Source organism: Biomphalaria glabrata, chromosome 5 (genome assembly GCF_947242115.1).
Source record: "Biomphalaria glabrata chromosome 5, xgBioGlab47.1, whole genome shotgun sequence".
Taxonomy (NCBI): Eukaryota; Metazoa; Mollusca; class Gastropoda; family Planorbidae; genus Biomphalaria; species Biomphalaria glabrata.
The window spans coordinates 39,074,644-39,102,036 of NC_074715.1; the positions used below are offsets into that span (position 1 = coordinate 39,074,644).

General features: G+C 30.7%; 1 protein-coding gene across 1 annotated transcript; it reads left to right on the plus strand.

Moving 5' to 3' along the window:
- The first annotated feature begins 430 nt into the window (after positions 1-430).
- On the plus strand, positions 431-27,170 carry LOC106059124 (protein Hook homolog 3-like). The gene is made up of 23 exons (XM_013216677.2): positions 431-546; positions 7,978-8,296; positions 9,123-9,208; positions 9,915-9,987; positions 10,103-10,153; positions 10,625-10,676; positions 11,115-11,263; positions 11,689-11,745; positions 11,961-12,044; positions 12,703-12,797; positions 13,475-13,554; positions 13,649-13,713; positions 13,963-14,046; positions 14,500-14,542; positions 14,857-14,942; positions 15,115-15,279; positions 15,884-16,029; positions 18,908-19,045; positions 19,332-19,641; positions 20,115-20,219; positions 21,054-21,125; positions 21,461-21,600; positions 23,584-27,170. The coding sequence occupies exons 2-23, from the start codon at positions 8,255-8,257 to the stop codon at positions 23,807-23,809; spliced, it is 2,349 nt and encodes a 782-aa protein (XP_013072131.2). The 5' UTR covers positions 431-546; positions 7,978-8,254; the 3' UTR covers positions 23,810-27,170.
- Positions 27,171-27,393: the final 223 nt, after the last annotated feature.

Genomic DNA, 27,393 nt, shown 5'->3' on the forward strand with positions numbered 1-27,393 from the left:
TGTTCAATCAGGCTGTTGAACGGGAACCTTTTTTTTTTTTTTTTGCAGGCCTAGAGTTTCAAGAGGTGAGAACCAGTACTGCTTTGAATCAAATGATAGGGAGCATTATCACGCCTAACTAATGAGACACTTTCTCCAGATCTAGTTCGAGAGAGAGAGAGAGCTTAGACTGGCTTAGAGAGAGTCATTGCCCATTGGCAATATACCAAATAAAAGTATAATCAAAGTTTAAATGTGTTATTTAGTTATTTTGTTTGCTTTTGTTTATTTTTAGTAACACTTAATATTGATACATTTCCAAATCTTGTAAAAGGCTATTGATTTTTTAAATCTTATTAACCAAACAAAACAAAATGAGTAACAATTGATATCGAATGAGTGAAAACTAGATCTATAAAATGTAAGGGTATACATGGTCACAAAGTTGGCATCAATTTTCACTAGTTTACAAAAACAAAATGGTCGTCTTGTTGTACAATCAATAGATCTAGAATCTAGTATAATCTACACTGTAGATTGTAGATCTATATAGTCTATAGACTACATGTAATTAAATTACCATAGATTATATAGATATAGCCTAAATATTTAGATTTAATAATTTAAATAGACTCTAATATCTAGAAATGACAAGTTGTAGATCTACAGTCGAGACTAGACTAGACACTAGTCACTAGAGTAGAGTACTAGAGTAGAGTCTAGTAGAGTCTACTAGAGTTAAGACTAAGACTACTAAGAGTAAGAGTGTAGTCTAGACTTAAGTAGTAGAGATCTAGTCTATAGTGACAGTCTGAACTAGTCACTAGTAGTATTAGTAGTAGATCTAACTAAATCTAGATCTATATTATTATTTTTATATACTATACAGTATACTCTCTTAGTCTCTACTCTACACTATTGAGTGACTATTGACAATATTGACACTAAGTGACTAAGTTTAGACAGTTTAGTACAAGTAGTAGATTAGTACTAGAGTAAAGTGCGAACTTCGAGCAGTCCCGATTTGACAAGAGGTTCGAACAGTTCACTTTTTATTACTATAACTTTTTTATTTGACAAGAATCAATTGAATGTTTACCAAATTACTACTATATTTATTGCTACTGCGCATGCACCTTTTTTCTTTACTTCCGACACATACTATTTCCTTTTAGTTGTAAAGGCTAAGTTCATGGTGAAGTCAAACTCAGGAGGTGTGGAATTATTCTTTTTTACTACCCGGTAGTGAAGGAAATGGGTAATGAGATTAAGGCTATTTTTAAGTCTGATTGCTCATCAGCTCAAAGAGACTATTTGAAGTTGTGGAGGGTGGGAAATGGTGCAATGGATGGTGTTCTTGCGCTGGAGTAAAAAGAAAATGACTTTATAGTAAAAATTAAATATTAAAACATGTTTTTAGATATATTTTCTTTGATCTGCTCGAACCTTCCATCAACCCGATCGAGCTTACTAACTGGGGAAAAATCCGCTCGAGGAAAAGTACGCTTGGCGATACTTACCTTACACCTCTTTGACTTCGTATTTAATTTTAACTAAGCCTAGTGATACATTAAATCCTATCTATTTTTATAGAAAAAAGGACGAGGACTTCAGAGATACCATTTATCAGTTTTTTCATAGGTCAGACCGTTACGGTGCTATAAAAATCCAAACTTGAAAATTGCTTCCAGCGGGCTTAATGCGCTCGAACTTCGCACTTTACTATATATATGTTAATGTAAAAGTGTATTACATTTATTTAATTACATACTAATCTTCTACTTGTCTTGTACTAGATATACTTGATCTAGATCTAGCTAGCTCTAGAAGATCTTGCATTCTAGCTAGACTCTAGATCTAGTCTAGAGTAGACCAATAATGGCAATATTAATATATCTATAGTAAAGTATAGTAAGCCTATGAGTATGGGTGTCAGGTGTGTAAAAAGTCGTCCTGGCCAGATACACACTGCTTAAGTACGCCTCTTTTAAAAGTAAACAAAAATAGTAATAACGAGGAGTTACTTGACTGTCACAAATTATTAAGAATATCGTTATCGAATCAAGACACTTAGCTGCAGGATTAATATTCAAGTTAACATGTTAGAAACTTTTAAGTAATTTAACCATAATATTTATGTACAGTGTAGTATTCTATGTTAGCACAACGTTGTGTTTTTTCATTCTGGCTTTAAAATGGTCAATGTCTATCACTAAATTGGGTGTCAAGGACCAAATAAATAAAATAAAGAGTAGGGGATGTTTAGCTCTTCATTTCAAGATAGGCCTGGTCGTGTCTTTTACGCTAATGTATTGTTTCTCTACAAAATAATTAGTTACTAACTTACTGGGCTATTAAATCTCGTGGTTTGTGTTCTGTGTAGCTAAAGGTCGCTCGTTTAGGTGTGTGATCTTTAGTCCAGCTTACTAATTGAGATTTATATTATATTCAAGTAACTCGACACACATGAAAAGTTGTGGCCTATAGTCCAGCCACGTGATTCAGATTTTTCTCCAAATAAGCAAACTCTTTGTCTGGTTACCTTTGTATATGTGTGGCTTGAAGTCCAGCCCCCTAATTAAGATTTACTACTAAGTAAACAAACCTAGTTCCCTCATGTAACCTCTAATCCATCATATCTGGCTTGGTCACATGTCAATCAATGAACTCAATGTGATGAACTTAACAAATAAAAGTGGGTGGGAGTTGTTCATCTATACCTCTGGAAATATACCTGGTTAGCAGTGTAAGGCCTGTATAGGTGTGGCTTGTAGTCCAGCCCCCTAATAAAGATTTACTACCAAGTAAACAAACTTAGTTCCCTTGAAAGGTGCGACCTCTTAGAGAGTGTCAATACACTGGCATTAAACCTATGTCCATCGTATTTAACTTGTAGTCACCTGTCTATGAAAAAACTCAATGTGATGGACTAAACAAATAAAAAGGGGTGGGAGTTGTTCATCTCTACCTCTGGAGATTTACCCGCACAGCTAGACAGACGTCTGGTCAGCATAACGAAGTCAAGGAATATAACATCTTAACATGTTTACTAACCCACTCAAAGGTCAAGACAAATTGAAAAAATGTGCCAGCCATTGCTGCTCTGTATTTAAAGCGCATTTATGATGTAAAGTTTCATTTTTATTTATATTAACACGCCATGTCTTTATAATAAATTATGTTTGAAGCATGTCATAAAGGCTCTATTTTTAAGCACATTATTTTGTTTTAATATAAACATTAATACATTCTACAACAGACATTAATGGAATGAGGTCCACTTTATGCATATTAAATAAGTGTACTTTTTACTATTCGGCCAACTATCCGGTAGTGATATTCGACCGGAGCCGAATATCGCAGAATAGTAAAAAAAAAATGCAGAATATTCGGCAGAACATAGAAACATAATTTTGTTATAGAGCTATATATTTTTATAAATCATAAATGGGAGACCAGTTTCACCAAGCTCAAGCTCTATAAAATTTAATGATATCAATTAGATATCTACAAAACAATATGACCAAAACGAATTGCATAGGTTGGGGTTGCAAAGAGAGCCCTTACAACCATGTCACTAATGCACTCACTGAAATGGCAAGATCCACACGGCTAGTGTGGAAAAGAGAGGGAAAATAGCGGGGGTCCCTGATGTGCGCGTCCTTTGGCCATGTTTCTCACTCATGCTTCCGGAGCTTCCAAATCATGGAAATAGTGTTGTAGTACATATTTTATATAAGACACCAACTTGGATATATCTTCTAAGCAGAGCGATCTGTTCAATCACTGGTGAAAGGGAACTCAATTTTTTTTTTTTTTTTTGCAGGCCTAGAATTTATAATTAAGTACCTAGATCTAGAATATGACTTAGTCTTTCTCTAAAGTCTAGAGATTAGTCAAGAACAGTCATCATGAAATTGCTCTGGCCATTTATCCTAATAATCACTAAATGCACACTAGCTGAACACAGAACTAGATCTACCTTTGTCAACACTAAACTTAAAAAGGAAACAACAGTCATAATCAATCATCACACTTTAGAACAATGCAACTTCAAAAATAACCTAACATACACATCTATAACATTAAAGAAGATTACCCATCACAAATGGAAGTTCTCAATCAGACACAGCAGAAATAAATACCTATCACTGTTAATATTAATAGCAGGAGATGTAGAGTCAAATCCAGGGCCTAGATCTAAAGATAGATGCAACATCTGCAAAAAAATATGCACCCTGAAACAGAAAGCCATTCAATGTGACACCTGCGATGAATGGTACCATGCATCATGTCTCCATATGAATACACCTGTGTATTATGCCTTAGGCAACAAAGACGCATCATGGCACTGTGTACCGTGTGGATTACCTCAGTTTACATCAGGACTGTTTGATTCCTTTGATGCGGACACTTCTAACCCATACAACATCCTAAACACCATCCCGAACCAAACTCACCAACCACTAGCCAGATCCACTCCTGTTAAACCTAAATCTACTAAAATTAATACAACAGCCTCACTAAACAAACCTACTAAAGAAGTAATACCAAAATACCTTAAAACCTTAGTTATAAATTTTCAAAGCATTAGGAACAAAACAGCAGACTTAGAAATTTTATTAGAATGTGAGAAACCAGACATAATTGCAGGAACAGAAACTTGGCTACATCCTGAAATTTATAATGCAGAAATTTTCAATAGTAATTATGAAATTTTTAGAAAAGATAGGGCTGATAATCATGGAGGAGTTCTTTTAGCAATAAAAAACACTCTTATAGCAGAAGAAATTACCTTACCTAACTCAAAAAATGTAGAATCAACATTTTGTAAAATTAATACCACCTCAACATCCCTAATAATAGGCAGCATTTACAGACCACCAAATTCTAGTTTAGAATACATGCAGGAACTATGTAATCAGATTACTACACTTAAAGAGACAAATAAAAATGCAGTTTTTTGGATTATGGGTGATTTCAACCTACCTGATATAAATTGGAAAACACTAACCATAGATAAACACCAAAACCTTAAGGACATAAATGAGCTTTTCATAGAAACTTTACACAACCTAAGTTTAGATCAAATCATTAAAAAGCCAACTAGATTAAACAACACATTAGATCTCTTCTTAACCAACAGACCTGGATTAGTAGTTGATTATGAAATTATCCCTGGTCTATCAGACCATGAGATCATAAAAATACACAGTCAGATAAAAGCAGTAGCCAATACAAAACCCAAAAGAAAAATATTACTCTGGAATAAATGTAACCTGACACAACTACACCAAGCTGCACTAAACTTTCAACAAACATTCTTATTAGAAAAAGACATTAACCAACCAGTCGATGACCTCTGGAATTTCATTAAAAAGCATTATAGAAAATCATATACCAACTAAATACACATCAAACAAAATAAATAAATGCTGGTTTAATAATAGACTAAAGAAGCTTTGTAAACAGAAGGTAAACCTATATAAAAAATTTAAAGAAACTAATGCAGAAAGAGTTTACAAAAAGTATATAAAAATTAAACACTTAACCCAAAAAGTAAGCAGACAGCTGCAGAGTGAATACATAAACAATGTAATATCTAAAGATAACAACAAAAACCTATGGTCGTACATTAAGTCTAAGAAAATGGAAACAACAGGCATAGCGCCATTAAAAGATGAACATAACATAACACATAATGATAATGAAACTAAAGCAAACATCCTAAACAAATACTTTGCATCAGCATTCTCAGCCCCAGGAGACAAAGACATATTACTGAATTTGAACCAAGTAAACAACATAGAAGATATAGTAGTACAAGAAAATGGAATTCAAAAACTATTAGCCAACACCAAACCAAATAAAGCTTCTGGACCTGATGGTATTCCAGCTAGATTACTCAAAGAACTAAGCAATGAGCTAGCCCCAGTGTTCAAAATACTCTTTCAGGCTTCACTTAACCAGGGCAGAGTACCAAAGGACTGGAAAGAAGCTAATGTCACCCCCCTATTTAAAAAAGGAGAAAAATCTGACCCAGGAAACTACAGACCAGTATCACTTACCAGCATCACATGTAAAATCCTAGAACACATAATATGTAGCAACATCATAAACCACTTGGACAAACATAGTGTCCTCACACCATACCAACATGGCTTTAGGAAATATAGATCATGTGAAACACAACTAATAGGACTAATTGATGATTTTTCAAAAGGTTTAGATAATAGTGAACAAATAGATGCTATCTTACTAGATTTTTCTAAGGCTTTTGACAAAGTTCACCACCATAGTTCGCTTAAAAAATTAAAATATTTCGGCATTAATGGTCCACTGCATCAGTGGATTAAAGATTTTCTGATAGGGAGAGAACAAACTGTAATAATAAATGGCTCTAAATCAACACCGATAACAGTAAACTCAGGTGTACCTCAAGGAACAGTCTTGGGTCCACTACTATTTTTAATTTACATAAATGATTTACCAAATTGCATTAGTTCAGGAACAAAAGTCAGATTATTTGCAGACGATTGCATAATATATAGAACAATAAAAACAACACAAGACACAGATATTTTACAAAGAGAATTAGATGAATTACAGAAATGGGAATCAAATTGGAGCATGTCTTTCCACCCAGAAAAATGTCAGTTGTTAAGAGTAACAAAAAAACTAAAACAAATTAATTCCACTTATCTTATTCATGGCAAACCAGTAACACAGACTAAAAACGCAAAATACCTAGGTGTTATAATAAATGAAAAACTATCATGGAATCAACATATTGATGAAACTACAAAAAAATCAAACAAAGCATTAGGATTTATTAAAAGAAATTTCTATAAATCAAATAAGAACATAAAACTAAAATGTTATTTAACCTTGGTTAGGCCAATAATAGAATATGCATCCTCCGTTTGGGACCCCTCAACTCAAGAAAACATTAAGAAACTGGAACAGACACAAAATAGAGCAGTGAGATTCATAACAAACGAATATTCACATTTGACTAGAGTAACACCTTTAGTAAAATCACTAAATTTAGAAAGCCTTCGGGACAGAAGGCTCAAAAGTAAAGTAGCAATCATACATAAAACACTGAACCATAATCTTCAAATACAAAAACAAAATTTAATAAAATACTCTGAAAGACACAAAGATAAAGGCACATTCCTCGTCCCATATGCTAGGACAAATTTGTACAAATACTCCTTCTTCCCTAGTGCTATTAGAGCATGGAATGGGTTGCCTGAGCTAGCCAGGAAAACCAGTGACTTGGCAGAATTAAGTCATTGGTTAATATGCATGACTAAATGCATGACGCGTAGGACGTAATCATCTTCTTTTTTGAAGTAACGTCTGTATTATATAAGATAAGAAGATAAGATAAGGGCTAGACTCTAGATCTAGAAGTAGATCTAGATCTAGAACCTTCCATCTTCATTATAAAATCTTGATCTAGTCTAGAGCTAGATCTATCTTCAACTCTGAAGGAACATCCGAAACATGTAAAACAAACAAAACAAACAAGATAAAAATGTTGTAGATTCTATATAGACTCTAGTATTTATCTTGAGTTTCTAGAGTATTATTTCCAAAAATTTTTCCTATATACAACACTTATTACATTGTGACATTCTTAGTATTAAGTGGAACACTTTGTTTTTATTTTTTTAGAGAGGTTAATTCACATGGTCATCATGGTGACATACTAGATCTACCTAAATATTGTGAATTTCGTGGAACACCTATTCAGGGCTTGTGAAACACTAAGGTTTCAACAGTCTGGGAAAAACTGATCTAGATTGCCAGCATCTCTTAGTTAGTGACATTAGTCAGTAGTGTCATTTGCTTATAAACCTGCACTACAATCCTTTTACTATCTTCAATCTTGGTACATTACAAATCCTTCACAGTCCCAGAGTACAAAATAGTAAAAATAATATTGATATATTATAATTATAACTTTTAAATCTTTTATTTCTGTTGCAGCTGAGCGGAATGATTGTTACATTTTACATAGATCTAATAGAATTACTTGGAATTGGGATTAGATCCCTTGGCTTAATGAAATAAAAAGACAGCTCAGTAGTAAGAGAATGGCCTGGCCTTGAATGATCATCAAACGCAAACACATCAGCCAATGTTACTCATAGTTCTAGACATTAAGACATTAATGCTAGGTTACAGGTAGAAACACCTGTCACTTGTGGTAATACTGTGAAATTTTTTTCACTTGAATTGGTCATACTTTTAAAAAAACAACATAATGAATGAACGAGAGCAGATTTGCTACAGCCTTATTACTTGGGTAATTATTCTTCTTCATCTCCATATTTATATTTATAACTCAATAGACCTTGTTTGTTTAAATATTATGATTTTATTTTAAATTCTGTGTACACATTTTATATTTGCTTATATTTATATCAGTTAAAATTTATGTTTATAAGATGCTAAATGAAAAAAAAAGAACTTTATCTAAAGAAGTGGAATTATCAGCTTTAGAATTTGAGATAAAAAAAAATTCAATAATTCAAAACTTGAAAAAAAAACAACCTACTATAATAATTGGTTTATAAATAAAATTACATATATGAAAATTTATGTTTATAAGATGCTAAATATGTATATTAAATATAATACATCTATAGTTCCACTGTATTAAAAACAACTACTGATTCATTCTCTTTTTAAAAAGATCACTAGGTGTAAAATGTGTTTAAAAAAAAAACAAACTGATATATTTTTAAGCTATTTTGACAAAAATAAGGATAAAATCATTTAACCTTACGATACAACGAGCTCTAGAGATGCTTTACTAGAAATTTTTTGCTCTACAATTTACAAACATTCCTGATAATGATCTCACTTGTAGTTTGAATTAATCCTACGTTCTGGTATGGTCTTTCCTTACTTTGCTGGGTTTGGGGATAATGCCTAATTCAAACATTGCAGATTTTTCCAAATTGTCCATCGAAATTAAATTAGAAAATTGCCTTTTTTTGTAATTATTATATAATTATCTTTTTTATTTCTCTTTAAATGTTACTTAAGTGACTATTATAAAATGTAGTTTTTGTTATTGGATATCTATCAAAACATTTTGAAATGTTTTTCTTACTCTCTTGTTCCAGCTGGAAACCTTTCCCCTTCAGTCACCGCACAGTTCTCCATCAGATCTCAGTGATGGTGTGGCTATAGCTCAGGCCTTATCTTTGATGTAAGTTGAGTCTCTTGACGTTTTCATTACCTTCTTATCTCTTATAAATTAATCATCTTAATAATAAGATTATAATTATTATAATATAATTAATGTAATTAATTAAGTTTAAACTATACTAAGGAGGCACAGTGGCTGAGCGGTAAAGCACTTGGCTTTCGAATTTGGGGTCCCGGGCTCAAATCCTGGTGAAGACTGCGGTTTAATTTCGGGATCTTTGGGCGCTTCTGAGTCCACCTAGTTCTAATGGGTACCTGACATTAGTTGGGGAAAAGTATAGGTGGTTGGATGTTGTGCTGGCCACGTGACACATTTGTTATCCGTAGGCCATAGAAACAGATGACCTTTACATCATCTGCTCCATAGATTGCAAGGTCTGAAAGGGGAACTTAACTTTTTTTACTTTTTAAACTCTTCTAAATCATTGGTTATAGCTATTGGGTAGAAAGAGAATAGTTTAGTATGGAATAAGAAATGTGCTATGTACAGTTTGACAAAATATTTTAAAACTTTAATAAAAGAAAGAATTAAAGAAGAACACTAATTTATTTTTTGTTTGAAATTATGTATCTTTTCATAATAATTTAAAAGTTATACTTTTTTTTTCAGAATAATAATATATATCTTTGACATATTGTTGTTATCTTTTTTTCTTTTTGTTTCATGTTTCTTTTATTTATTCCATACTGTGCTCACATTCTCACAGCGCCCCAAATTTTTTTACCCAACCATGGCTGGCCAAGATCAAATCAGAAGACCTCAGCAATTGGAGGTTAAAGGTTAGCACTTTTGTTTCATTTTATCTTTTAAAGATTTAAATATATATTGCTGCATTCTTTTGTTGACTTCTTTGAACCGATTCTTTTTAAAAAGTTATTTTTCTCATTTCTTCAGGTGACAAACTTAAAGAAAATATTGAAAGGTATCTTGGAATATAATTTAGAGGTAACAACAATTTTTTACTGATATATTTATGCTTACATAGCTATGTTAGAAAGAAATACTGATTTCCTCATTAATCTTTGGACTCGAAGACAAGCCTTATTATTATGTTAGAAATTATCTAATAATAATATTATTATTGTAAAATATTATTAAAACTTAATAATATAAAAATAACAAAAATGTATTCCTTAGCCTTAAAAAATGGCATGCTTGACTGAGAAACCCTTTAAACCCTTTTTTCTTATGATAACATCAACACCTTTTTTTTTTTTTTTTTTTTAAACTTTTCCTGCTGACTCATTACTTTTATCCAACTAATACACTGCTAAACTTACACACTTCACACCTCTTCTCCTTAAAAAAAAACAAAAACACAAAGGGTGAATCAAGTTGCATGACACTAGCAGACAAACACCTATTCCCTTGCATCAAAATATTTTTAAAAGCAATATTTTTGTGATTTCTTGTTAGTATTTAGGTGTAACAATGCAAGGATTTCAAATGCCTGATGTGAATGCAATTGGTAAGTAGTCAGCTAGAAAATCCAAAGTATATGAACATTTACAGTTAGATATTTCAATTCCATGTGTATTTTCAAGCTATTAGTAATTAGTAATTAGTAAGTTAAAAAATGTTTTAGCAATTTTACAAAATAGCTTTGGATTTGAAGGAAAAAGAAAAGTACCTGAATATGTTTCCTTTTTTGATATCTGCAAGGGTTAATTATATCTAGCACACAATCAATATTGAAACTTTGAAAACTAAAAGTAAATTATAAATATACATATAAAGGTAATAAAGAAATTATATCTAGCACACAATCAATATTGAAACTTTGAAAACTAAAAGTAAATTATAAATATACATATAAATATAATAAAGTAAATCAAAATCTTGAAAACTGCACAAGCTCGTTTTTTTCACTGATTTCTTTCATTCTATTCTTTAATTCTCCAATCAGGAGAACATTCTGATGCTCAGGAGCTGGGGCGGCTGTTACAGCTGGTTCTAAATGTTGCAATTAACTGTGATAACAAACAAGAGTATATACAAACCATCATGAGCATGGAGGAGGATGTACAGCAGATTATAAAAAATGCCATTCAAGAGGTGAACCTTTTACCTATTTGTTTGTGCTTGGAATTTATTATGTGTATCATGTTTCAAGATTCTCACTTTTTATTTTATGTATCCTGAAGTAGCCAGATACTTGTTCATCCTGCTACTTTATTCCATTGATTTACAAGAAGAAGCTTTAAATACATGTTCAGTAGCTTTTTAAAGAAACATACATTTAAATTTACAAAAAAAATTATTAGGAAGTTACTTCTGAAATGTTGACCTTATGAATATGGAACAAGTGTTAAAAAAAATATTTTTTTTTGGTAATGTGTAGTCTTAAGCTTATGAAAAGTGTAATCAGATTCCTTGCAGTATTGCAAATTTATATTAATGACTTCTGTTGTGATATATTTTGAAAACCAACATTAGGTTTTCATTCATGTTTTTTTTTATTATTATTTTAAAAAATGAAGCTGATGACCAAAGAAGCCTCTCCTAGTGATGATATTGAGTCTGCACTTCAAGATGAGGTTTGTTGATTTCAGTTTTACCTTTTATTTTGTAGTTTTGCTTGGCTTAAGCATGTTGTGTCTTTCAATAGGATAAAACAACTTTTAATTCACTGTAACTAAATTACTAATTATATGGGTATTTGGCAATATTATTTTGTTGTAAAGAAATATTTTATTAGATAGGCAAAAATGTATTTTCAAAACTAATGAGACTATTATCTTATTTTTTTCAGCTTAAAAAAACAGTGGATGAACTTAATGCTGCATTAGAGGCTAAAGGGGAACTACTTCAAAGATGCCATGAACTAGATGCACAAGTAAATATTTTTTTTCTCACAGAATTTTGATTGTAACATTTCCTCAAATTTTATGTTACTAATTTTGTATTTTTAAACCTCTTTCAATCTGTTTTTGTCTATCTTGGCATAGTCTTTTTTATGAATTTCTAGATGACTCAAATGACTTTTAAAAGTGCAGAGAGCTTGTGTCCATCTAAACATTTATCTTAAAACATGATTATCAGAATTCCCTCAATTAGCCAGAATGTACTTTTCTATTCTCTTGGTGGAGTGTTGGGTCTCGCATTCAAATAATAGTAAAGGCTGGGATTTTGAATTTTGGGGAAGTAAAGGAGGTTGCTCATTGTGCTACCTTCATGTCACCCTTATTAACTGTCGACCATAGAAATAGATGACCTTTATATCACCCGCCCATAGATGGTAAATGTCTGAATGGGGTGCTTTAGTTATATCTTCATTCATATATTAAGGATCAATTTTTGTCCAGTTCATCCTATTTTTAAATTCTTTTTAAACCCCTGAAATTATTTTCTTTGTCTTTTGCATTTTCAAAACAAGTTTGATGGCAGCCCTGAAACTTTCCTTACCATTAGCTACATTTTTAAATTAACTGCAAACAAATATTTAGCACAATTAATCAGTGGAGTTGGTTCTTGTCTTCATATTGTTACACTAGGTTGCTAGTTTGCAAGAAGAAAGACATAGTCTGATATCAGATAGAGACAAACTAGAAGAAAGACTTCAGTTGGCTGAAAGTTTAGAAGATCTCAGGTAAGAAGATTAAAGGTCTACTCTCTCGCTTTATGGACTCTTCCAGGAGCTTCTTCTTGATGGATCCTCTTGAACATCATCCTCTTTTCAGTTGACAAATATTAATTAATATTATTCAAGTTATTTTATCTAATTTACACTCTTTGATTTCTAAGCTTAATTTGACTTTAATACTTAAGGTTATTTGCAAGTAAAAAAAATGTTATTATAACTTAAGCCACTGTTCACATCTAAAGATTTCAGACTGCTCCATTCAAAGACTGATAATTGCTGGTTTCTTTCCAGTCTGTCCCATGCTTCAATATTTTCTCAGCTCTTTAAATGCCACCCATTCATATCATTGTACAGGACATATATTGCACCACTTGCTTTTAACTAATTAACAAAAATATCTAAGAAATACATTTGAATATGTCTTATTAGATTATCATGAATTTGACTAGTTGCATATTTTCAACCAAATCCTAGAGTACCAAAGCTGTCTTATATTTCAGGACAATTGTCTATTATTGGAACAAGATGATTGTGTACCAGTGTGATCTGATTAACTGGATTTTACTGTACTAATTAAATGAGTCAAGTTCTTGACCTGTTTCTATAATTATATAAATGAGGGAACATAATACAAACTTAAGTATAAGCATTTTATTTCAATTCAGATACAAATGTTTTTTCAGCACACCTGCTGGTAAAAAGCTAACCCAACTCCAGCATCAGGTGGAAAGTTTACAAGAAGAAATATATAAGTTGGAATCTGGTAAGCATTATCTTGTATTTATTTTGAGATCATTGACACTCTTATCTTCTTTGTTGTTTTTTTAAACAATTTACACAATTTTGTTTATTTCTAGGTAAAGATGACTATAGAATAAAATATGAAGTGCTGAACAAAGATTATACAGAATTAAAAGAAAAGGTATCAAAACATGATTTAGCAATGTTAGTGTGTTTAAGTCATAGAATTAATTTTGTGTATAATATTTATTGGTTCATTCAACATAAGATTAAACTTTTAAAACTTATTTTGTAATTAGCTCTTCAAAATATTTTTATAGTGTATAATTTTTAAAAGTCTATTTTAAAAAGTCTTTTTTGTTGCCATTATTTATTTATTTAAACTGAGGTTACTCTAAAAATTGTTTTTATGTTTTCTTTTTGCCTGTAGAATGCTGAGTTAAGTAAACTAGCATCGGAATCTAGGGCCATGAAGGATGAACTGGACATTTTAAGACATACTTCAGACCAGTTAGTAAGTGAAGCTACATTATAATCTTACCTACTTCCTTTATGTTCAAATATTTTAATAGTTGGATGTTAGTAAGTTTTCTTTGTCGATAGGAAGGGAAATGGGCTACAGAATGTTTTGGCTTGAAAAGTTCTTACAATAATTTATATAAAAAACCTTTTTATAATAAACATTTTATTTTCACTATGCTCTACTCCAGTATATATAGTGTACATTCTTCTTCCTTCTTTATGAAAATGTGAAGTGGTGCTATCTAGTTGGAGATAGAAATGTGTATCCATTGTTTTTCCATTTATTGGATGAGAGTAAGAATATTACTATGCTTTTATTTAGAGACACTTTCTGGCGACAGGAAATTAGTAGGAAACAAGCTTTCTATATATAGATATATAGATATATACTTACATTCCTAAAATTTTCTTTCACAAATATATAAACTTTTTTTTTATATTTTAGGCAAAATCAGAAGCTTTAGTGGAATCTTACAAGAAAAAACTAGGTTTGTTTCATTAATTTCATTGAATAGAGTTAAATATTAAAACTGACATTATTAAAATTGTCACTAACTGCATAATTTACCAAATATGATTGTTTAACTTAAGGGTATTGCATACACATCCATTTTAATTTACAGTGATTTTGAATATATTAACAAATATTTGTGCTTAGTTTTGACTTTTTTAATTATAATAATGCATAGGATGTAATCATCTTTTTTGAAGTTGTCTATATTTTATAAGATAAGATAAGTATATTATAAAGAACTTTTTAAAATGTGTTCACTTGTGTGGTCAAGTTATTATTATATTGTAGAGGACCTTAGTGATCTAAAAGGACAGATGAAAATGCTGGAGGAGAAGAATACAAAGTATATGAAGCAACAGATTGAAATGGAGGAGGTAAGATTTGTATGTAGTTACGTACTGTATGACTGGTGCAATGTTGAGCTTTTAATTTCTTCAGAATTCCATTTTATTATCTTTGTGAACATTTCCAACATTTTGTGTGTTCTTGAATTTAAACTCCTGTATCGTGTAACCTGATCAAATTTGTATCTTTGAATTCTTCTAGGAGCTAAAACGAGTTACAATTTTAAAGCAGCAACTGGAGTCTTATAAAAGACAGACATTAGAAGCACAAAGTAAACTAACAGAAGAGACAAGGCGAGCTGACAAAGCAGAATTTGAATTTACTAGTTTACAGAACAAACTTTTCACATTGCAAAAAGAAAAGGAGGTTTGTGTTTTTTTTTTTTGTTTTTGTTAAAAAAATGCTCATTTACTTAGATGGTAAGATTTTTTTTTTAAAGTAAAATAATTAATTCTAAAAAGAAATCTAAAAATTGTTTGATGAAAATAAATCTGCTTGCAAGGTATGTAACTTGGTGTATTGGATTTCTTTTCCAATGATAGTGCTGAAGCTTTTTTTTTTTTTTTGGAATTAGAAATTTTCCTTTATCCAGTGCTTTTTAACATAAAAGAAATTGCTTAGTATTATTATTAGTGTTATAGAAATGTGTTTTTATATTTTAAAGAATGTTTTAAGTTAAATTTTTTTTTTTAGATAATTTGAGATCAACATACATTTTTAAAAAAAAATGGACGTACATTAATCTTTTTAAAAATAAGGTGTTACAAAATTATACTTTTATTTCTTTTGTACTAAATTAAATCTGAAATCTGCAATATCCCATTTATTTTAATAATTTGATAAAACAGCTTTGGATTATATGTTGAATTTATTTATGTAAATGATTTTAAAAACTATGTTAATAGCAATGGTTTTTTTCTGAATTGTGATAACAATGTGAATTTTTAAAAAAACTTACATCCTTTCACAGAGGATACTAAGTGAGAGAGACTCTTTGAGAGAAATGAATGATGAACTTAAGTGTACACAGTTACAGACTTCAGGTATGGGTCTTGCTGGAGAGTTGGATGATCACAGTAGCAGTGTGGAAATGTTGTCTCTTCCTTCAGAAATCAAGTAAGTCTTTCCCAGTTGTTTTCATACAATTAAATAGCACACATTAATTTCAACATGGTATGAAGCTATAAAGTGCTACTTTTGTATCATAATGATTTTCACACAAGCAAGTGTAATGTCATTACATAATGTAATCCTGAATAGATTTTGACCTGATTACTTACTTAAAACGCAAATTACTGTTTCTATGTAAACATAAAACAACCACACCTACCCTTTAGAGATGCCGTATCTACTGTGTAAAAGCTGTCAACTCCTCTTATATTCTAAATTATTTCTCCTGAGAGAGATGAGCTTATCTCAACAATTAACACCTCCCACTTTTGAGCATTTGGAAAACCTACAGTTCAGGAGTAAAAAACTGGCTAAAAGTAGAACTAATTACATTTTAAATTATTTATATTCTGCTCTCTTAATTGCAAATCTGGTCACTATTCTGCACTTCATCGTCCAGTATACATGTGATGTATGTAGGAAAACAAAAATAAAAGGTAGCATATTAAATGTATTCATTTAAAAGTGTCTGAGAAAATTCTGGATGTCATTTTTGTTAAGAAGTCACAATACACAAATGTGGAAAATTGACATTTGTTGACATTGTAAAACAGATGAGGATATGTTCTTTGAATGTAAGTTCCCATGCATAACTCAGTTGCTCTCACCAGAAACCCAAAAATGGCCAAAGGTCTAGTGGAACACAGCAAGCAAGAAAGACTTATTTTCATTTGTTGTTGTTGAATGGGATGATGCTGAGAAAATTCTTTCAGGCAGAGAACTATGGAAAATGCTGGCTGCTCATTGTAATATAGGACCCAACATGGACACACTAATTATTACAAATATTGGTAGTTTCTTAAAAATCTTTTATTGTTTTGCCTTTTTTTGATGGCTTTTGGTGCAATATCATAATACATAATTTATTTTTTTTTAACTCATTGACTGCTGTGTTTTGTTTTCAAAAAAATGCTACTTTTTTAAAAAAAATAAGAAAATGTTCCAAACATGGCTAAAACAAAAATTTATTGTTTAAGTACCAATGATGCTATTGTAACATATTTGGTATCAAAGTAAAGGTAAATGAATGGAAAATGTGAAAATGTAAACATCTTTCTATTTAAATATAAGATACAAATTATAATCTAAATAATATGACACTCAGAAAAAAAAATGAATGCCAACTTTAGAACTTTTGAGACCTAAATTTAGATTTTGTTCTTTGTATTACTGTTGAAACAGCATATTTAGACTATTTACAGCATTTTCAAAAAGAAATGTGATAAAACAGTCAATAAAAGATGATGAATCATTGATTATATTATTATTTTTACCTTGTTTTTTAGTCAGAAAAAAAGTGAAATTATTGCGCTTTTCATTACTACCAATAACAATAGATACCAGTACTAAATCTATCAACCAAATGCACTCAAATATTATGTACATTTGAATCAATGGGATATAGATCTAGATTTGTCTTCTTTTTATTTGCATAGAACATCTTTCATTCTAATACTAGACCAGTGCAAGACATAGGCTAGCGAGAGATCAAAGCCTAAATCTCTAACTAGATGAAGGACAATAAAAATCCTAATTCATTTTACCTAAGATTTAGACATCAAATAGATCATTATTACTGTTCCTTTGTGATAAATTATGGATTTAGAATAGATTTATATTTTACTTTTATTTAGTAGTAAACCTTTTGGAGTGCAACTTGAACCAGTATAGTGATGGTGATGATTTTTACCAAAAAACAATACTAAAAAAAATTGCTAGAAAATATACCAAGAAAAGGCCCAGCATGGTGGATGAATATTGGATTTAGATCTGCCATTTCTGTTGTTTTCATTTATCTAAGGGTTAGATCTATAGGAATCTACAAAGGTGTAAAGATAAAAGCATAGATCTAGTCAACCTTGATCTACATTCAAGACCTAGCCCTAGTCTAAGGCCTAAGCCTAAGCGTTATATAAGGCAATACTAGATCTAGATCTAAATCTAAATGCTAATAATGTCCAAGTCTGCTTCATCCTATGCTAAATCTTGATCAAGATCTTCATTATTACAATTCATAGAAGTATAAATAAAACAATAATAAAGCTTCTTCAGTAGTAAACTTGTGGGTGTGTCTTGGACAAGCATAGCCATGATGTTGTAGATTTTTACAGATAAACAATACTAAAAAAAAAAAATGAAAATGGGGAAAAAATGCCCACAGTGGATGATTATTTGATGTAGACCTAGATCTACCATTTCCTTTCTTTTTATTTACCACAAGCTTAGATCTAAAGATATATCTAGAGTCCAAGTCTAGAGATAAAAGCTTAGATCTAGTCAATCTCGATCTACAGACTACACCTAGCCTACTGACAATAATAGATTTAGATCTAAATACTAATAATATAGATATAATCATATAAATACGCTAAATGAGTAAATTTAGACCTACCTGAATCTAATCTATACATCTAGATCAAATTCTTCATTATTACTATTTATTTGTGATAATTTTTAGAATAATTATAAAGTTTCTTCAGTAGTCAACATTGTGGGTGTGTCTTGGACTAGCGTAGTCTTGGCGACGTTTTTTTACATTGTAAAAAAAGTAATAAATAAATGTCTAAATAAAGCCAAAAGCTTCTAATTTCTATGTAAACAAAGGATGAAGAACTCTTTTATAAAGTAAAAATAGTTCCACTGTTGTTAGTTAAAATTTTTAATTTAAAAATGCAACGAAACAAAGGTAGGGTAAGAACGTCTATGGGATAGACGTTCCGTGCGTTTAGGGCAGACAGACCGTCTATGGGATAGACGCTCCGCACTCATTGAGTTAAAGAACATCTTTGAGCGTTAGGATAACTTTTATTTAATTTCTTTTCAGAGAACGTCTGCTACGATTAGAACATGAAAATAAAATGTTAAAGATCAGTTCCACTTCATCCCCTGAAGAAACTATAGCACTGACTGAACAACTAGAAGACGCTAATTCTAAGAATAATGTTCTTCAGACAGAATTGAGGTAGGTGCTCCCAACAATAGGTACTAATCATGTAAAGCATAACTTATTTGACAAGTCCCACCTCTTCTCCCCATCTAAGTCTTGTTATATTTTATGTTATGTTTTTTTTATGCAAGATAAAAGTTATTTTTTATAGGAAAGTTAAAAAAAACAAGCATTGATAAATGGGTGTTTCCTACTGCAATAGGAGTCAGTGGATTAATTGCTTTGTTTACAGCTGATAAAGTAAGCACATATTTTTGTCAGCTTGTATAAGTCAGGTTCAAAAACATCTTTGTTGTTGCAGACTCCTAAACCAGCAGCTCATGAAGGTGCAGGCTGAGCTGGAGGATACCAGAGAAAATGAGAAGTCCACATCTGCTGCCAGCAACACAGAGTTTGTGTCCATGAAGACCTTACTGTCTGAGAGCAAGCTGAAGCTGGAGGAGAAGGACCTTCAGCTTCAACAGAAGCAGCAGCACATCAATGACTTGAGTGAGCGGTGGGCCACTGCCAATGAACGAGTCATTGAACTGGCCAACCACCTGGCCAAAAAGGATGAAGAGATTAAAGTTATGGAAGAGAAGTACAGGAAATATTTAGAAAAAGCCAAAAATGTGAGTATTGGACGTTTTTATAGGCTCAGGAAACAAAAACAAAATAATGTGATTGAGTTTTTTCTTTTGTAGTTCATAAAGATTGCCTTTTTAGGTTGTACTGTAAATTATTTTTCTTTGTTTTCTTTGTAAGAGCAAAAAAATTATATTAAAAGAATACCTAGATGATTTATTGATGCATAGTGTGTTAATGAGACAGTGTAAAATTTAATTAAAGATGTTGGTTAAGAAAATACTTTAAATTATCTGACCATCTCTATTTACACAATTGGTGTATCCCTAAACCCTCTAAGACTTTTAAGTGCTTAAACTAACACATATAACAGATTATGAGCAATTATAATTAGCTTAATATCTCTTTTTCTAAGATGAGATAATTTTACTTGTGTTTTTTTTTTATTGCCAAACATATTTTTTTAGTTTTTCCCTTTTTAAATATTTATGTTAATTGTGCTCATGTTTTGTTTTTTCAGGTAATAAATAGCCTTGACCCAAGACATGGTAATGACTCATCTTCAGAACTTTATACTCTGAAGAATCAGCTCCATGAAAAAGACACTTACATCAATTTCCTTGAGGTAATGTAATAAGCTCTTTAAATGTATGTGCTCTGTAATGATAGATACCTGCTTATTTTGCCAGCACTGCAGGGACACATTAAAATTGGTTGGCAATCCACCTTAGAAAATGAAAACCTTAAATCCAACCCTCTGCTGCATTGAGGCTAAGCCTGAACATGGAAAAACTTCAGTCAGCCCTGAGAAAAACTTTGATGACACTTAGATTGTAGCACCCAATACTACATTCTGGTATTTCCTGCAACAGATCTTTCTTAAACTAAGTCTGTTGGTTTTTGCTGCTTTTTTTGATCCAACATCTTTGTGGGGACAATGTTCCAATCCTAACCTGATTACCTTGTATTGGATTGCTCAGTGTGCTTTGGCCTCTTTTTGTGGACATCTGAGAGGAAGGAGAAGAAGGTTTTTGTCCCCCTTAGGTGCTAAGCTTGAGTCAAATCACTCCTTCCTAGCCTGTTTCAGGATTCAAACTCCCTTCAATAAGGTAGACGAGCAGTTCATACCACATAGACACACATCCCACTTTCAGAAATTTGTCATTTTATTGTCATTCTCAGAGCTGATTGACTTTCTTAATAGATCTTAAAAATCTGTTTGACTCTGTTTATTAAGCATTTAAAACATACAAGATTTGGTTATCATACACATTTATTTAAAATTGGTTTATGAGTGATGATAATAGACCCAAGTTTAAATAAAAATCTCAGTTTGAAACATTGTATTATTTATGTCAGGAAAGTTCCACGTCTCTAAACTTTTGGGCTTTGTGCTGTCCACAATGCATTAATATATTTCAAATAAAGAAATGCAAATTTTGTATTTTATTTTTACCAGAGTGATCAAGAGAGGATGAAGAATGTGAGAGACCAAGAAGAAAGATTAATTGTGACCGCTTGGTATAATCTGGTAATGTTTGGCTGCCTTTTTCTTTGTTAACTTTCACTTTTAAAAATTAGTGCAGTTTTTTTTGTAAAATAGTTTCTGAGAAATGTAATTTAAATTATGATAGTATTTAGTTGATAGGTAGCTTTTTTTTAAGTCCAGTTCATTAATGAATGTAGCATAGTAAAGACTGATTATTTAAAGATTTTTTAATTACTTTTTTAAAATCATACATTACAAAATGAATTTTAAAATACCTGAGAGATGAATATACATTTGGTAGAATGTTAGAAAGGAAATTAAAAATGGCAAGGAAATAAAGATTTGTCTAAGAATGTTGTACTCTTTCCTCCTGATAGGGAATGCAGCTACACCGTCAAGCAGCAGAAGAAAGGTTGGCTAATAGTTCCATGGGTCAGTCCTTCCTTGCCAGGCAGCGCCAGGTTCACACTAGACGTTCCAATACAATGAGCTCTGTACACAGCAGCACCAATGCAAGGTGAACAACGTGTTCATTCCTGACTCCTTTATTTGCTTAGCTTTTTTTTTTTATTATTTAAAGAAAAGGTCCTCTTTGTTTTTGTTAGTGTCTTTATTTAATATCTGCTTTTAGGTCTACCCCTCTTTTTGCTCTAGTTGCTTATTAAAATTTGGAACTTGTAGCTTATAAAAATATCACCTTGCCTTAGCATTATCACTGCATATATACATACATACATCATTTGGTTTCTGTAGATTAATACTCTTGTTTTACAAGTCATAAATGTATTTGTCATTGTTTCATTTTGCTCATTCTTAACTCTTTTAAGCACTCTGTAATTGTACTATTAACACCTTTTTAGGCTATTGTGACAAAAGGATCTAGATTTTAATTTGGCATCAAATTTTATTAAATTTTTTTACTGATTTTATTTTAGACATACCTCTCCAGAGCTTTGTCCAACATTTAGTCATAATTCCTTTGTACTTTTATCTCCCTCAAGTTTTTAAACTGTTCATCTGTTGCTTAGTGACTCTCCAACATTTAGTTACCATCCTTTGGAATTTTAAGCTTCATCATTTTTGTTTTTTTTAACTTACAACAATTTAAAATGTGACTTCTTATCAATATTTAATTTTAAGTCCTTTATGCAGTAAATATGTTGTTTTTTAAAGTTGCAAATTTGATATAAAGTGTATAAAATGCTAATTTAAAATCTATAATATGTTTGTGCCTTTATAGTAAATTATTGTACAAATCTGTGTAATTGTAAATTAATTTATTCTCTGCTAAGACATAACATCAATTAATATTTCATCTAGTTCAATGATCTCTTTCTTTTCTTACTCTACTAATCAGAACAATTTCAATTACATTACCCTTGAATGGAATCATTTCTAAAAATGTATGCATGTAAACATTATTTACTTTTAAAATATACAAATCTAAACACAAAATGATTTGTCCACAATGTAATCACTACTTTTGCATGCTGTGTTTCTATAACTTTGTGTTTGGATAAGCTGAGCTATAAAAGTGTAAGAAAGATCAAAGGATGACATTGGCACATTGCTTATGCTATGAATATGTTTGTCAGACTTAGTCATGGAATCAACTGTTTTAGTATTAGTCATTTTTTTGTCTCTCTGGTTATATTCTTTTAGAATAAACTAAAAAAAAGTTCCCCTTTCAGACCTTATAGGGCAGATGATTTAACAACGACCTTAAGAATAGACTAGAATATAGACCTACACATAACCGATTTCTTTGAGTTGGCAGTGATGATACAATTTTCATTCACTTGTCACTTGAGTAGAGATTATTTTTATTTTTGGCTAAATTTAATTAAGTTGTTTAAATTCTATTTAGTGTCTTAACAGAATACATTTGTTTTTCTTTTTATAAAGACTAATTTTGTTGGAAATAGTTTTATTTCAAAGTAGTTTGTAATGGCTTTGTTTTGTCACATGTTCACATTTCACCAGCCTTCAATTAGATTTTTTAAAATATTAACCACCAATCTATCCAGCCTAAATCCTTTTTAGTTGCTTATTTTTGTTTCTGTCTGCCTCTTATAAATTGGTTTAAAACTCTGGATTAAAAAAAGCAGTGTTTCTGTATGATTGAAACATATATCTTGTAATCAACTTTGTGCTATATTTTACTGAGTTAAAAAGGTTTTTTATTTATAGTTGCAACAAATAAACAACTATATGGACTATATGTTTCAAAGTAATTATCAGTTTTAAATATTTTAAATTAAATGAAATATTTATGTTTTTAAATTGAGCATTATTGTAATAACATTACTGTAACTAAATAGAAATCATAAAACATTTTGTTTCCTAGATTGGACATTAAATACATTTTTAATGTAAGAAAAATTCCTAGAACAACTCTATATAATTTTATATAGAATAAAATATGTTTAGATTATTTTCCCTACAATGTGCTTACTGAATAACATTAGTCTTGAGATGAATCTAACATTTGATTTCACAGTGAACTTGAGGAAGGTGTAGCAAACATTCAAACTACCTCCACCACTACTACAAAGCGTAGGTTTTCTTTTAGAAAGGCAAAGCAAACGTCTCCAACTTCTGCCTCAGTAAGGAAGCCCTCCATGTCAGTTTCTGTTCAGCCCACAATCCAACAGGCAGAGGAACCCTTCCCACAGATTAGTCCGAATCATTTCAATGGGGGGAACAAACCAAAATTACCTCAGTAGAAATAAAAATTGACATTGATTCTTATAATTCCACGATCAAGATACGAAGAATAGCAAGGGAGACAAATTACTGATCAAATATTTCTCAAATATAGAGTTATCTTGCCAATAATTAACATAGATATTTTTTTTCTAGTATTACACTAACATGTTTATTTTATTTTGACATTCAGTCTTGAAAACACCTCAACATACTTATAGAAGTATATAAGTAAATGTTTTTGATGCATCATAAAAAGAAGTGATTTTTTATTTTTTAAACTGCATTGTCTTGCATGTCTGGACATCATATTCCACTTATTATTTGAATGAATGATTTACTTGATTTACTATATCACAAAAGACTAACACTAAACTTATTTCATTGTCTTTAATGTAATGTTAAGGGAAGCTTTTTTATTTTTTCGTTTAATTTTCTTTGTTTTATTTAAAGTAGAGTAAAATAAAACAAAAACCTATACAAGTTGAAGCATTACAATAACTTTGTTTGTGTGAAAAAGTTGAAAATAGTTTTCTTGTCTTCCTATGAAATTTAAATAGATATGGATAGAGAGAATATGTGTTTGTATTGCTTGTTTTTACAAATAGTATAAAAAAAAAGACTAGCTTGGAAATGTTTTATTTATAAAGTTTTAAACAATAAATGTTTTTTCACATCATTGGTTGAATGAAAAGATAAATGAACTTGACTTATTTGTGGGATTTTTATAATTTACGCTAAATGGTAAAGTTCTTATAATCTATTAGTTGAGTAAATGTAATGGTTTATCTGGAGAGTGAGTGAATGTCGGGTTGATTTCCTTTGTATTTATTTGTTTAAGCATCTGACTGGCATGTTGAGCATTGATCTTGTTCCTATTGCCATATTGAGTATCACTACTGTAATATTCTTCGTTTGATACACTCCAAGTATAATGCTTGTTTCTCTATTTACATTAATTGCTTTAGACTTAGAATGCACAATTAGATATGGAGACAGAAATATAACATTAGTGGCTCTTAATGTTTTTATATTGTGACCCAATGCAAAATAAAAAGCAGCTCCAATATGAAACATTTTCAAATGTCCTCAAATTATGTGAAATCTATTGCTCTGTAACCCCAAATGAAGTTTATGATTCATGAGCTGGAGAGCAGAGAGTATAACTGCCTACACCTCAAAGCTGCCAACTTCATCAATTGATATATTCTGTTAAAGTTTCAGTATGTTGAGCCTCAGGTTCAAAACATTATCTTTAACATTTTTGTTCACATTTGTGTGCTTTTAAACGCCTGAATCAATCACTTAAGTAAGCTTCTAGTTGGTACCTCTGAATAGTTTTAAATCTTTGTTTAAATTTTATATTGCAAATTTTAACTAATTTGAATAGCCTCATGAAAATATTTATTTTTACTTTCATTTTATTTGTGCAAATATATAGTCTGAAGGAAAACTCCTGACCTAAGTTAGTCAGTTTGAAACAGAAAATACTATTTAAGAATATCAGGCTCCTTTTTGATTGGCTAACAATATGTATAACTATAATAGTTTGCAAAGTAGGGAAGCAACAATCTTGGACCAAACAAATTGCTAAAAGCAAGTGACATGACATAGGTGACTAAGCTAGGCTTTGAGAGACCTACAAGCTGATGTAACCTACAGCTTTATAACTTTTATTTAAATAACTAAATATATTATTTTAATCCTGTACAAAAAAATGTAGCAAAAAATGTAATTGCTTTGCCATTTCAAATTGATCCAGATTTTGGCCTAGCCTACAGATTTTTATTTTTTTTACTTTCATTATCTTTTGGCTTGTTACACATTTTTTAAAAATTTCATAAATGTATTCAAAATACTTTATTTTTATTAGCCAATTTAATGGAGCAAACATGTGTGTAAATGTTCAATGTGTACCACAATGGCCTACTTGTTTATATTAGCATGTTATGATTAGATGTCTTGTAATATAAAGCTGCATGGGCAAATACATTTTGTAGAAAGCTCACAAATTGGTCAAGAGTTTTCCTTGAAGTCAACAGTACAACCTTTTTGTTTTGTTTTCAAATGCTTGTGTAGAGTTTTGTTGAGAGAACTCTAAGAGCTTGTGGCAACACTTGATGGCTTTTGTAAAGCTCTAGCCCATGATGTGCAATTTTGTTTTTTTACTTTTTATCTGCTTCACAGTTTGATTCAGAATAGTCACTTAGTTTGGAATTATTTACTCAAAAGTTGTAGGAAAATATTATATAACATGATTGAAACAAAATGTATAATATTAACTTATGGATGGTAAAGGTTGATAATTAGAAAATGAAATTTATTTTTAGTGTCAAATGAAGACTCACAAATGTTTTTGTTGGAGTGAATTTATTTGTTTCTTTTCTTCACCAGTTTATGTTTTTGATTTAAATTTTGATATTACCTTTGTGATACTGTGGAGACTTGTATGTGAATGTATTTTTCAGATTCTAGACTACTTAGTTTCTCTCCTGTATTCACTTGAATGTGACAGTTTTATTTTTCAATGATGTCTAGAAAGCATTGTTTTAATCTTTAGGTCTAATGCTTATAAAAAGGCTCAGCATAGGTCAATTAAGTTTAGAAAAAAAATTAATTTGATGATTTGTAGATGACTGAATGAATGGTGCTAAGTCCACTGGTGATATTTTGACCATAAGCAAGGTCTACTTGATTATTCTATTAGAAGTATAAAATAATTTTTGTTTTATTTATGATGAAAGAATTGGTTTATAAAATAATCATAATTCGTGTGCAGTGTAATGCTCTGTCAAATGTGTTTATTGTATTATAAAGTTTAAAAAATGATATGGTTCATGTGATAGTTTTTAATATCAAACCATTTTATAAAGACCCAAGAATTTTTACGTAGTAATTGTTGGGGTCTTCAGTATCTAAGACGTCTTACATGCAGCCAAAAACTAAAGTTGTTTAAAGACTCACAGTTGTAATTGACTTGAAGCTGATACTTCTAGAAGAGGACATAATCTACACTTCTGTAGATAGCTATCCACTAAATAAGATTACTTAGTAGTTAGGCAAAATGTATTAATATCTAGTGGTCAAAGCTAAACCTTGTCCTGAATGTATCCCTCAATTCTTTGATGAACTTCTTTTTAAATCTACTAGAATATTATACATTAAAAAATATAATACCTCCTTAAAGAGCTGAAAATTCGTTATTATTTTTTTTTATTTGTTGAAACATTAAGATATCATTAAATAAATTCCTATTGTTTTATTTCTGTGAACTTCAATGTTGACAATATTGCAAGTGGCTAGATGTTTTCATATGTACAATGCATTTATCTTGGACATAGATGTGTATCATTTGGACATAAATAAACAAAGAATATCTTTTGGATGCTTTCAGTTTTGTTTCTGTGTTGTCTGATCTTGATGAATGCCTGGAGACTTTAGACAAAAGAATCACTGTGAACACAATCTTTTAAAATTGTTAAATGCATATTTTATTTCAGTAAAAAAAGATATTTTTTTCTTACACAAAATATAAAAAAAGCAAATTTCATATAAACATCAAACCCACATTAACTTGGGCTTCAGCTCACAGCCTTGATGAGCC

What these genes read in the sequence shown, in the direction of transcription:
- LOC106059124 (XM_013216677.2), top strand. Translation starts at nt 8,255, where the DNA reads ATGAATGAACGAGAGCAGATTTGCTACAGCCTTATTACTTGG. An exon ending in TCTTGGAATATAATTTAGAG is followed by an intron (nt 10,154 to 10,624) that starts GTAACAACAATT and finishes ATTTCTTGTTAG; the next exon opens with TATTTAGGTGTAACAATGCA. An exon ending in AACAGATTGAAATGGAGGAG is followed by an intron (nt 14,943 to 15,114) that starts GTAAGATTTGTA and finishes GAATTCTTCTAG; the next exon opens with GAGCTAAAACGAGTTACAAT.